Here is a 12,223-nt window from a genome sequence, read left to right on the forward strand (position 1 = left end):
TGCCGCCCAGAGTCTAGGACACTTGGAGCAGCCTGGGCAGGCCCGAGAACCGAAACACCCAGAGTGGGTAGGCTTAAGGTTATGCGTCATATGTCACATTTGGGAGGGTTCGGACGACGCTCGAAGACAAAAACAATAAGGGACTGCTTTATTGAGTCTTATTTTCGTCGAGTCGCACGTGTGCCACAATCTCGCCCTCCGACTTCATTCCGGCTAGTCTGCCGAGATCGATGAACCTTAACGGGACTGCCGCGGAGGTTGGGACACCGTCTTTGGCTTGAGTTTGGACATGCCAGCACGGGACAAACACAAACCCAGCTCGCACGAGCCGAACGCAAGGCTGGATGCGCAGGATTCCATAGTCTCGCTTGGCTGCAGAAGCTGGGTTCATGCCAAGTCCTGTAGTCGATCACCGATGGAACCAATGGAACCCAATACTACGGGATGGCTTGGGCGCCAGGCACGGGGCACCCAGGAACGCTGCACGTAGTCGGGTGGCGGAACTCGGCTGGCAGCGTGTGTCACCTCGGAGCGCTGTCGCGTTGTGCATTGGCTGACATGTTCCCTTCGCTGTTGATGCGGAAATGAACGCAAAAAAAGGGGGGGGTGAAGCGCGCAAATGGTGCCCTGTGCAGCTTTGCCGCGCATCGATTGCCACGCCACAGCTGATTTCTATTACCTGTCGTGCCCGATACGAGAGGCCAAGACTTGCGGCTGCTTGTGTCCACAGAACGCAAAGCTTCCTCGCAGAGCCTACCAAAACTCCCTGCAGAGCTACCCTGCCGCTTTGCCGCCCAGCGGCTTTCCTATCAAAACGAGCAGGTGCCAAGCGCTGCGCCTTGAGCTCTTGGGAACCCAGCTCTGCGGCCCCGCAGAGACTTTATTGGGCTTGCTCCCGTTGGGGCAGGACCCTGAGTGGCCCATGACGTGACATCGGCACTGCCAGGCTGACTTCATTTCCCAAAGCCGTTAGCGATGGTAGGACCCTAGGCCCCTGAAATGCGAATCAATGGCGGGGAATGCACATGCAGCGCTGGCTCCTCTGCCTGCTGGAACGGTCAATAAAGAGTCTAGACGCGTCGCAGAGCTGACAGCAGTGGAAATGATTATTGATGGGCTGCATTCTTATCCTGTTGCGCTCCAAGAAATCCGCGAGGACCAGGCGCGCATAAAAAGGCCTCGGATTCAGACTCTCGGCTCCTGTTGACTTTGGTCCCAGACAGCATCAGACCCGTCCACCGCTGACATGGTTAACCGCAAAGCCCTCTCGGCCCTGATTGCCGGGGCCGCTGTGTCCTCGGCCTGCACCATCCCGACGGAACCCCTCCCCAACACCATCACCTACCCCTTCCGCGCCCAGGTCCAGAATGCGTCCCGGCCCGAGGTGCATAACAAGTACATGAACTTGTTAGAGGCCGGCGGCGGCGACCGGCATCTGTTCATCGGCCCCGTCGGCGTGCCCACGTACGACCTGACCCTGGTCGATGGTGTCATCAACCACGTTCCTAACGGCGTGCGCGCCGTCATTGGCGGCGAGGTACGGCAACTCTCTGCTCAGACACCTTTTGTACAAGCCTCGGCAGCTGACATGAACCGCAGTTCTCCGAGATTGACCACACCACCAAGCTGTTCATGACGGGCCGCGGCGACCCGAGGGCCATCTTCCAGCCCACGTACGCCTGCAACCCCGACACGGACGAGCTCCAGATCGAGTTGCAGTTCATCGAGTGGCAGAACGAGCCGGCGGGCGGCTGGATCTGCGTGCGCCACGCGTTTGACGGGTCCCACGAGTTCCGGTACTACCCGCCGGGTAATGACCGTATGTCCGCTCCACAACTCCTCCCCCGGGACACATTTCCCATCCGGATTTATAAACTAACCCCCCGCCGCTAGTAACCGACCCCGACCGGGAGTGCATCAAGGTGACGCTAGTGGTGATCCTCACCGACGGCATCCCTCCCCCGGTCAGCAGCACCACGACGTTCGTGACGAGCACGATCTCGACCACGTCAACAGCCACGTCGACTCCGACGGGCGACCCCACCGCCCCCTTCGCCGACATGACCTCGCTCGGATGGCGGTTCGTCGGGTGCGCGCCCGAGGAGCGGTGGGCCAACGACGGGCCCTTCCGCACCCTCTCGGGCGCCATGACCGGGTCCGACACCATGACCAACGAGGCGTGCATGGCCTTCTGCGACGGCCAAGGGTTCGCGTACGCAGGTACCGAGTGGTCGCGCGAGTGCTGGTGCGGTGACTCGTACGCACCCACGCGCCAGCCCGCCACGACGCTGGCGAGCCTGGCGACCTGCAACTACAGGTGTACGGGCGACCAGGGCCAGTTCTGCGGAGGCGACGCGTGGTTGAGTTTGTATGAGAAGTGTGGTGGCGAGGAGGCGTGCGAGAATGCTGTGTTCACATAGAAAGAGTTTTGAAAGCAGGGAAAGTAGTGTTAATCCGTTGGTAATGGCCGCAGGTTGACTGGAATGGTAAACCCCGGAGGGGGGTTTAATAGATTACGAAGAGCTCCGGCGGATTGTACTTTGCGATCTGCGGGAAACATACTAATCAATTTTGTGCCACGCCTGGCTGCCATGCAACCTGATAACAAGGCTGAGTGAATGTTGTGACATCAAGCTAAACAACTCCTCCTCATGTTATCCATCAACAAGTCAATCGCTCTTTACGTCCGGGCACCGGCTAAAGCATTGGTTCCGCAGGGCCTCCCGCCATACAAGTCAAGTGCTGATAATCTAACCAATCTTCCGAGTTGTTCATCCACTCTGCCTCATCGTGCCCCTCACCATTCGTTTCCCCCAAGACGCCGATCAAAGCGTCTGCGTACTGCTCAATCGAGACCGGCGACTTCGGCGGTAGCTTGCCAGTGATGTCTCTGAACGTCTTGGAGTTGAGGATGTAGACATGCAGTTTGGTGGTGACGACGTCCTTGTTCCACTTAATAGCGGTGAACTGAAGGTTCTTGTACATCTCGTAGTTAAAGAGGCTAGGCCACTCGTCGTGATCGTGCTTGCGGATGAGATGCAAAACGTTGCCCTAGCGGGTACTGTCAGTCTGCGAGTTGCCGCCCGTGGTCAAGGCATACCTAATTTACTCACCTCTTGAAGATTGTACGTCCCCAACTGTTCGTCATCCTGAACAACAATCTATCAGCACGGTGCAAAACTCGGTACTCTGAGGCGGAGGACGGACTTGTAATGTCGTTGTCGCGAAAATAAGTTCCTGTTGGTGAGGCAGCATCGAGTATTCCTCCATCGTGCCTAGCAAAGCCTTCAATTCCACGACTGCCATCTCGGGGACGACAGAGACAGTTTGGGTAACCCCGGACCCAATCCTGACGCCAATATCAAACGCCCGAACCGGCATGATCTTAATCATGCAGTCCATGGCAATCATCTTCTCTGCATCGGTCGCTTCGGAATCAAGTGGGGGTGCGACGAACTGGCGATCGACGTCGGGCTTGGCCGGAACTCCCTCGACCCTCCACTGACCGGGCACTTTGACGTAGTCGTTCCTCGCCAGCGAGAAGGCTGAACCGGGTTCGGCAGATCCTACATTAGCTCTGGCGGCATATACTCTGATGAGGTAATAGTAGAGTGGCGAGGAACCACGGTGTTTCGAGCCACCGCGGTATTCGAATCGAATCCACGTTGCGTCTTGCTCTGTAGCTTCGCATCAGTATCGACTCGAGAGCACAAGCTGAAGACATGGACTTACGGTACAAGGGGATAAAAATGCCTCCTTTCTGGACAACCTGTGTCGGAAGGCTACGGGCGTACTGATCGACCGGGAACAGCGGGAGGCGACCAAGGTCTGGCAGACGCCGAATCTTCCTGTGCCACTCGGGCACCCGCACGGTCCTCTGGAAGGATATCCGCAGCTTGTCATTATCGAGAGCAATGGTATTGGCGAAGTAGGTTTTGCCTACGGCTATGAGGCTCGCCGAGATGACCATTTTGACTTGATGATGCAAGGGTTGATCGTTGGAATAAATTTGTGACTGTTAAGCTGGCACTAAGGCATTACATGATTGATGAACGGACTGCCCGTGATTTGCTCAGTTTCCAATTGGGATTCATTCCCAGGAGGTGGTGTGCTTTCCGTCAGGGTCATGCGCCCGACAGTCGGAATCATCATTTGGTACCTTAGAAACCCCAATCAGCAGGGCTAAGTAGCACCTTCCGCAACCGATAGGTGCGGGATCACAGATATACCAGAGAGACCTCGAGGTGCAAGCCACATGGCAGGTACAAATATGCAACACGCTTCGTATGCATAGCGATGGACGTCGCTACAGAGAAAATTGCGAGAGCCCGTCCATGGCCGCTACCTTACCGGCACCCTCTGGCCAGCGCGTTTCCCAAACGCGACGCATACTTTCCACAGTCATCGATGCTGACTCGGTAATGATTGTGCGCTCCTGCACATATCTCCTATTTCAAGGGGCAAGCACGTCCTCCATCGTCGTTCCCTTATCCCCAATAAGCGGAGAAACGAGAAAGAACAACGCTGCCAGATATTCGAGTCGGGCCCGCCACCTTTGGAAGACTCAGGTTGGTTGATCTTGGTCATTGGAATCAGAACACATACACACAGGAAGCAGTGGCCAAGTACGGGGTCTTGGCTTTCACGAGGGTGGGGCAATTGAAAGCGCCGATTGGTTTTTTACAGTCACCACATGAAAGGTTGGCGTGGCCACTGGAAGCCGGTTCCTGAAAAAGTGTGGGTCGCTGGTCGCGTCATCGGCGCACTGACAAATCCGAATTACATCATGCGTCCAGAAGAATCCGCCCGTCCTTGATCTCTGAAAGCCTTTTATCCTCAACTTGTCGACCGCGTAACCCCCGCTCCTTCTCAATGTCATCCAGACTCCTACGCCCCGCATTCAGGACTCTTCGAGCCTCTCAATTGTCTGCTCTCCCAGTCCCATCGAGAAAATTCACGACCACCTCGCCCAAAATGACCGTACACATTCTAGCTACGTGAGTCGCAGCTGTCCTGACTGGAATGCGGAGAGCTATTCCTTCCGGCCAGACTTACGCTAACGCGCCCGTACCCCGCAGACCGGAACAATTCAAGGAGACGATTGCCAAGAACCACGTCGTCGTGGTCGACGCGTTCGCGACATGGTGCGGACCTTGCAAGGCCATCGCGCCCCAGGTCGCTAAGTACGTACCCGCTACATAGTTGCTTCCGTAACACGGGGAGATAATAGCGGCTGACTGAATACACCTGCACAGGTGGGCCGAGGGTGAGTTTAAGGACAAGATCTACTTTGCCAAGTTCGACGTCGACGCTGTCCCAGACCTCGCCCAGGAGCTCGGTATCCGCGCCATGCCCACCTTCATCTTGTTCAAAGATGGCGAGAAGGTTGACGAGTTTGTCGGCGCGAGTCCCGCGGCTCTTTTCCAACTGCTCAACAAGTACTCGGAGTGAGCCCAGGAAGAATGAGGAGACCAAGGCCAGCAAGGATGTTGCTGGGGGTTTTCACCTTTGAGGAGGAAGAGTACGGCCGGGTGTTGGTGAGAAGAGGACACCTTTGCGTAGAATAACGCACCACATTTCCCCGGCGTATATTGCTTAAACTGCGTTTGGTTTTCAGTTAAATAGATTTGCGCGCTATTGTCTTTTGTGTGACTGCCATGTGTTGAACGAGGATAATACGAGTTGTGCAGACGCTTCCATGCTTGCCTGGAAGTTCCGTATTTCATGCACAAGCTGGAAGGTGCCACCATGTCTGATGCTTCACGATCTTGAACGTTTTAACGAGAGCCTGGCTCCTAGCATCGCGGATGCTGTGCTCTACGGCCGCGAGAAGCCAGAATCAAATAAGGTGAATTGGCCCTGAATCCAGCAACCTGATTGGCTAACAACCGCGGTCTTGTGGTCTAGTGGTATGATTCTCGCTTAGGGACAACCCTACAGCGTCGGTTGCGAGAGGTCCCGGGTTCAATCCCCGGCAAGACCCTTCTATTTTTGCCTCTCTTCAAGGCAAGACGACAAACAACCGAGGGGCAAGACTCGGCAAGGGAACCACAATAGTATATTCGAGTAGACAGAGCTCCAGGGACTCTGATCTTACTTTCCAAGAATTACCCTAAGTAGGACAAGCAGCAAGTGTGAAATACGTATTGAATTAGAAGATAGGATCATTTTACCTATGGTACAGAGATAAATGGAATCTCAGCGATATTCAGCCTTCTTAACGATGCCCTGACTTAGTCTTACCCTCCGATGGACAATTCGGTTTCGGTCTGCGCTGGGATATGGTGGAGCGCTCAACAACACCCGACAGATCTACCTTAGCTCGGTCTCTCAACGGACGTGGAACGTCCGCACTGCGCCGTGGGCTAGAGCCGGTCGAGCCTGTCTGCGGCCAGGACCATACTATTCCTGGTAGCGTCGAGGCTGCGCTCTCGGGAAAGAGCGCTGTGGTCTTGGGTTCAAGTCAGCGCCCTGTATTCGGGCAATGGCAACGGGGAAAGGGAGCTTAGGTGGCAAGGGCTATCGGACACGGAGAAGGGGGATCGCTCGCTAAGCATTCAGGAGAGTGGAAGGAGCCGTGCGAGACGCGTAACGTACTTGGGTGACTTTCTCCCCGGGGTCTTTCCTGGGAAGGAAGGCAAAGAATACAGTGAGTCCATTTTGGTGGATGATACGTGACTTCCGTTTGCTAACTGTTGACGAACCTTCTTTACTCCCTCTCTCTTCCAAGCATGCTATTAGGTCCAGACCGGCGGAGATGATGTGATAAAGTTCCGACAGACACTTCCGGTTCCGGTGCCAGAACGAGGCAGGTCCAATGTTCTTTGCTGCTGGCAAAATAGGAGCCCCCAGCACCAGGCCAGGCCACCACTTCCCCGGCGCCGCCGTCACTGCACTTAACGGCGGCGCCGGGGAAGGAACTCTTGATGGCGGGAGCGGCGGTGACGCCTCTGGCCTCTCCGACTTATTTATTCATGGCCGCACCGCCGTCGTCTCCGTCCCGCCCCTCCTCCCTTTTCTCTCATGCCCAGTCATCAACACTGAGTTCATTGAGAAACAAATCGACAACATGGCATTTCCGGGCCCCCGCCTAATCAATGCAATTGCATCCCTGCTCTTTGACTTTGTCCGAGCATTTCTTCCTTCATGGTTCCCCAAGGTGCATCCCGCTGAACAAGACTTCGGTCGCGTCCAGGGGGAGCTGAATGCACTTCACAAGGAGACGCAGGAGGTCCGAACCGAGCTCGTGGCGACGAAGAATGTGCTTCGGGTCCCTGAGCCCGTCGCACAGGAGTCACTCGCTGAAATACTTATATCTGTGAGGAACGAGCTGAAGACCCTTAGGGGTGATACTCGGGAGCAGAATGAGTTGCTCAGACATCTGGAGACCGAGTTGCATGCAACTCGTGAGGATGTTGCTCGGAAGTTGGAGCCGATGAATGCGACGCTTCTTAAGATGCAGGATGCCCTCAGCAGGCTCTCAGAACCAGTTTCTGCCTTTCCCAAAGTCCAGGGATAAGGGATGCATAGGCAAGCCCAGCGTACCTCAGGGGGTTCGCTGATGTAGCCGCTGGCTAGGGCGCCCGCCCTCCACCGCTCCCCGAGGAGTGGTGGGGGTCTCTCGCAAGAGAGGCCCCCCCAGCGATCAGCTCGCACCTTATCGCGGTGCTGGGGTTCAGTACCCTTTCTAGGGAAAGCCAAGACGAGCTGCCTCAGGTAGGTTTCCCTTCCCGCATTCCTGCTCGTGTCTGTCATCGCCACCTCGAACCACTTACTTGATCGTCACTGGGAGATTATGTCCTGTCACAGTTCCCAGACTGTGAGCGGAGCCAACAGACAGCCGCATAAGACTTTGTTTTCTCTTTCTCTTTCTTTCTCCTCTTCCTCTTCCTCTTCCTCTTCCTCTTCCTCTTCCTTTTCTTTTCTTTTCTTTCCTTTTCTTTCCTTTTTTGGTTTGATCTGTTATTCTTTTTGATCTGTTTATTTCCCTGTTTCTTTCCTTTGCTTTTTTTTCCTTTTCTAGTCGGAGACGGGAGGCGGCAACAGGGGTTGAGCTGGTCCTTGAGCATTCATGTGTAAAAGATTCGGTTGTGTTCACGTAGTGCAATAGAGCAGTCATATTCCGCTGAAGCATAAAGCTGTTTTTAAGGTTATCAAGAAACGAAAGTCCCATCCACCATATCTGCAGAATCCCCGTCTTCAAGTTGCTGCATCCACTCTCTGCAGATCATTCCCGCCGCACATATGTCAGATCGGCGTACCGATACCTTGTAGCAATAAGCCAGGAAGTTGTGCCATTCAAGGTCTTGTGGAGATCGGCACGCTCCAAGTTTGTGCCACCGATCGATCTTGATAACCCAACCTCTCTCCCCTGACCTTCCTTTCCCGTCCCTTGGATAATCGTGCAAGGTGATTTCAACCCGATAGTCGGTAAAGCACAGCGGGCAGGAACGAATACCCCCGGAGATCTGACTGAAAGGCCTCGAAGAGTTCGGATCCCGAGCTAGCTCGGGAATAACCGGCCCAGTCGGAGTCCAACGACATGAAGGGACGTCAAGGTGACGGCATACCAGAAACTGGCAAAACTTTTCAACGTAATTCCTCAGTGTATTCTCATTTCCTTCCCCGCCATCGCTCTGAAGTACTAGGATTCCGTGGAGATAGAGGCTGTTACTGATAATCCTGGCGCTCCAAGTACGTGTAAGCTTAACCCCATCAGAGCGATGGTGTATGCCTTGGGTGCGCTCGAGATCTTTTAAATCAGGGCCGTGAAGGGGTCCATAGAAATGGCGATTCATAACAACCCTGACCCTCGTATCCGTAAGGTCCAATCCGAAGTCCAGCACGCGATCTCTCATGTGCCCAGTGCCGCGCAAGCTGCAGGACCAGTTGAAAGACCGGTCGTCAAACTCCACCGGCGGGCGCCATGAATGGAGGCGAACGCAATCGTAGCAGAAGTAGAGATGCGGGATGTCTTGCTCGAGCCAATGAAGCAAGGTTGCTCTTGCGGAACTCGATAGCTGGACGGGCCTCGGAAAATACTTAGAATAGAGTGCCCGGCAGGTCAGGGCGAGTGCAATGGCCGATTCTGGTGGGAGGTGGTCTAGGATCATGTCGATGAGCTCGGCAGGGAACCCGAGCGTGCACACCTGCTCCCGTGATTTCGTCGGCTTGATGTGACGGAAACAGTCGCCCAGGTTGCGAAGGTATGTTGTCCATTGGACGAGCTGAGTTCCGCACCGGGGCATGATTAAGGGAAGATGTGGGATGACCGAGGCACGAAGGGAACCCAGGGGGGTGGCGATGCTGAACGCTGGTGGTTGTCTGGCGCAAAACGAGAGGAAAGGAAGCGAGGCATTTAGAGTGGTTGTGGTAATCCCTTTAATGAGCCAGAGTCTGATCACAGAGTTTATTCGACGGTGCGTGCTTCGAAGCTTATTTAGAGACGGCGCCTGTTGGGGCCGAGTTTGAGTTTGGTCCGGCAGAGTTAGCGGGGGGTCCGGCCGGTATGTAGGGAGACCTTTGGTCTTTTTCGAGAATTTTACCACATACTGTGGCTTCTTTCTTACTGAGTTGGGGAAAACTTTCCCCAGGGAACGAGGGCCTTGTGATCAGCGGGCCGGACTTAATGGGACGACGCTCCAGAGGCAGGAACTGGAACCGTTTCGCAGGAGACCTATTTTACTTTACACCATACGTAATATACCTGTGTACCACCTCTTAAGACAGGATACACAATTCCAGGCAGTTTTCCACACTTGTTGCAATCTCAGTTGAAGAGTTTTTCTTGCGTGCGGAGCAGTCTCAAATTAGAGGGAGCTCTATCTAAACATAAGGTACTATTTTGACCTTGTTCGGGCTGTAGGGACCCAATTAGTTGAGGTGTCGTCTAGCCTTATCCTGTCCGTCTTGTCCGTCCGGTCGCAGGTCGTCTTTGTCCTCCCATGTCTTGACGACTATGTTGGTGTAGATGTGTGCTTCTGCACCATTTCAATGGGATGTGCATCTCTCTTCCATGTACTGTACGGTTTTGATGGTCACCGGTCATAGTCGGTCGACATTCACATTATCACAAATGCAAGGTCGTCGCTCAAGGTCATGCTACCACCAGTTGCATATTATACTATGCCCGCCCAGGTGGCGACAGTTTGTGTAGGGGGGGGGGGGGGGGGGTGTCATGATGTTTTCAGCTATGTAAGCAAAAGGCGACCTAAATTGAATACTATCACAGCGGATCGTTCTCATAATGGCTCCCTGATGTAACTAGAATGGACGTACGGGGAAGCCCTTGAAACGTCTCAGCTGATGTTGGGACTCAGTATGTCCATCAAACGAGGAAACGCTCCGTCTTCAAGAGCATCAATCCACCGCCCAATCCGCTTCAGATACCACGCAGTGGTGCACCGGTCCACGGCACCTAGAAAATCAGACTTTAAAGACGCATATTCAACCTCCCTCTCCCACTGCGGCCAAAGCTCCTTCATCTTGGCGGTATAGATTTTGCGAAGCTGTGTTTGCTCGTACTCCATCAGGTGAATCCAGTAAAGCTCCGTCTTTCCTTCATCATCTAACTCGTCCTCGTCGGCAGGGCCCTGGTCTGCTCCCTCGCTCGCGTCTCCATATGCATCCCTATTTGGCTCCTCTTCCCGTGTCTCCCCATCTAGGAACTTGGGCATCTCGGTGGCGACCCAGAGCGGCTTGGTCGAGACGCACTCCCAATCTACCACCGCCGTGACCTTGGCGTCGTCGTCTATCAATATATTTTGCAGTGAGAGATCGTCATGCCAGAGGACGGTCTGTTCTGCTGGGTTCTGGAATGGAGGAAAGATTTTGGGAAGTAGGTTTGTCAATCTCGTGGCTACCCGCAGGCAGTTCTCGGCATCTTCTCGGATGTCTTCGTCCTCTTCCTTTTCCAGCGTTTCGGTTTGAGCCTGCCGTATAATGCCGAGGTAAGCGCTCAGCCAGTAATAGCTAGATCGGTAGGGGCCACGAGGGACATCGTAGTGGAAATGATCTCCCCAAAAGAAGATATGAGACACGAGCCGGCCAGGCTTAGGGCTTGATTTGGCGGGATCGGAGTCATCGCTAGGGAAAAGCGTGCCGATAGACCGAAACTTGGAACCCTTGAGGCTAGCATGGAAAAGCTGGCTTTGAAACTGGGCGACTTGCTCAACGAGCCAGGTCTTCTCAGACATTGAAAGCTTGCGCCACCTCTTATAGGTTGATACGCCGGGCATGAGCTCCATGAGAATCCACTCAAAGCCTATTTCATTGTCTTGCGAATCGTCGAACGCGATGACTTTGGGGACGGGCACATGGGTCATGCGGCGAATCCAGCGCAGAGTCGTCACCTCACCCCGCGTCTTGCTCTTTGGGTCGACTGGGAGCGATACGCGCATCAGCGACCTGGGGCTGCCTCTTGGGCTCTCCACTAGGTAAAGCTTGTTAAAAGCGCCGGCAGCATGAAATGAGACGGTTAGATGATCCTCAGGGGCGAGACCCAGGACCGTCCGACACACGCGAGTAACGGCATCAAGCTGCGGCTCCCGCGCCCAACGTGGCTCCAAATCCAAGCCGCTGACATTCCATACGAGCCCGTCGCGGAATTGCTCGTGCATTTTTGTAGTCGTATGCGCAGGACGGCTGCGGATAATCCACGAAGAAACAGATCTTGTCCTGGCGTTTGGTGACTCAGGTCCGCATACAGAGCGTCGGTACGTACCCACCTCAGATAGGATTGGAGAGCGGTTGGTTTGACGGGCCCCTAGCCGCGAAGTCATGTGACCACGTTGGGGTCCAACGCCAGGAAAAAGGTAATTTTAGTGGCGTTTGTGGCGGGCAGACAGGCTCTGGAAGACAGCGCCCTAAGCACACGAAGTTATCCCCATGACCGGGAAATAAAGGCCCTCCTAGGTTATAATCTCGGCGGTGAGGCTTATCAGGCTCCCCGACTCCAATCTTGCCCGCCGGCGGTCCTACGACTCCATACGTGTCGGCGAAGTGTACAGTAGGTCTGGTAGGCGCATGTAAGTGCCCGCTTCCATGGCTGAAACCCGACCCTCACCGCCTTGAAAGAAAGGAAACATATTCTAGATTCTATTGTAGACTTGGACGGGATTATGTGAACCCATCATTCCAGATCTGAACATACAGCAATACTAGCCCGATTCGATCGTGGAGGGCTGCAAGCTGCGCGCTGATGGCCCGGGGATGCCCATGTATG

General features: G+C 54.6%; 5 protein-coding genes and 1 non-coding gene across 6 annotated transcripts; 4 read left to right on the plus strand and 2 right to left on the minus strand.

Annotated features, from left to right (window-relative positions):
* Positions 1 to 1,246: 1,246 nt before the first annotated feature.
* MFIFM68171_09856 (uncharacterized protein) lies at positions 1,247 to 2,420 on the plus strand (the record flags this gene model as incomplete). Its single annotated transcript, XM_071065275.1, has 3 exons — positions 1,247 to 1,537; positions 1,600 to 1,819; positions 1,894 to 2,420. 3 exons carry the CDS (start codon positions 1,247 to 1,249, stop codon positions 2,418 to 2,420), a joined length of 1,038 nt encoding a protein of 345 aa, XP_070921376.1.
* A 277-nt stretch (positions 2,421 to 2,697) lies between these two features.
* On the minus strand, positions 2,698 to 3,970 carry MFIFM68171_09857 (uncharacterized protein; the record flags this gene model as incomplete). The annotated part of the gene is made up of 4 exons (XM_071065276.1): positions 2,698 to 3,051; positions 3,114 to 3,149; positions 3,208 to 3,677; positions 3,733 to 3,970. 4 exons carry the CDS (start codon positions 3,968 to 3,970, stop codon positions 2,698 to 2,700), a joined length of 1,098 nt encoding a protein of 365 aa, XP_070921377.1.
* A 1,004-nt stretch (positions 3,971 to 4,974) lies between these two features.
* TRX1 (thioredoxin trx1) lies at positions 4,975 to 5,451 on the plus strand (the record flags this gene model as incomplete). The annotated part of the gene is made up of 3 exons (XM_071065277.1): positions 4,975 to 4,997; positions 5,079 to 5,183; positions 5,256 to 5,451. 3 exons carry the CDS (start codon positions 4,975 to 4,977, stop codon positions 5,449 to 5,451), a joined length of 324 nt encoding a protein of 107 aa, XP_070921378.1.
* Positions 5,452 to 5,892: 441 nt separating this feature from the next.
* Positions 5,893 to 5,983, plus strand: MFIFM68171_t147. The gene is given in 2 exon segments: positions 5,893 to 5,928; positions 5,948 to 5,983. It is a non-coding gene; the product is annotated as a tRNA-Pro (tRNA).
* A 1,086-nt stretch (positions 5,984 to 7,069) lies between these two features.
* On the plus strand, positions 7,070 to 7,519 carry MFIFM68171_09859 (uncharacterized protein; the record flags this gene model as incomplete). Its single annotated transcript, XM_071065278.1, has 1 exon — positions 7,070 to 7,519. The coding sequence occupies one exon, from the start codon at positions 7,070 to 7,072 to the stop codon at positions 7,517 to 7,519; it is 450 nt and encodes a 149-aa protein (XP_070921379.1).
* Positions 7,520 to 10,298: 2,779 nt separating this feature from the next.
* On the minus strand, positions 10,299 to 11,618 carry MFIFM68171_09860 (uncharacterized protein; the record flags this gene model as incomplete). Its single annotated transcript, XM_071065279.1, has 1 exon — positions 10,299 to 11,618. One exon carries the CDS (start codon positions 11,616 to 11,618, stop codon positions 10,299 to 10,301), a length of 1,320 nt encoding a protein of 439 aa, XP_070921380.1.
* Between the last annotated feature and the right edge of the window lie 605 nt (positions 11,619 to 12,223).

This window comes from Madurella fahalii (genome assembly GCF_045866475.1).
Source record: "Madurella fahalii IFM 68171 DNA, scaffold_5, whole genome shotgun sequence".
In the NCBI taxonomy this organism is placed as follows: domain Eukaryota; kingdom Fungi; phylum Ascomycota; class Sordariomycetes; order Sordariales; genus Madurella; species Madurella fahalii.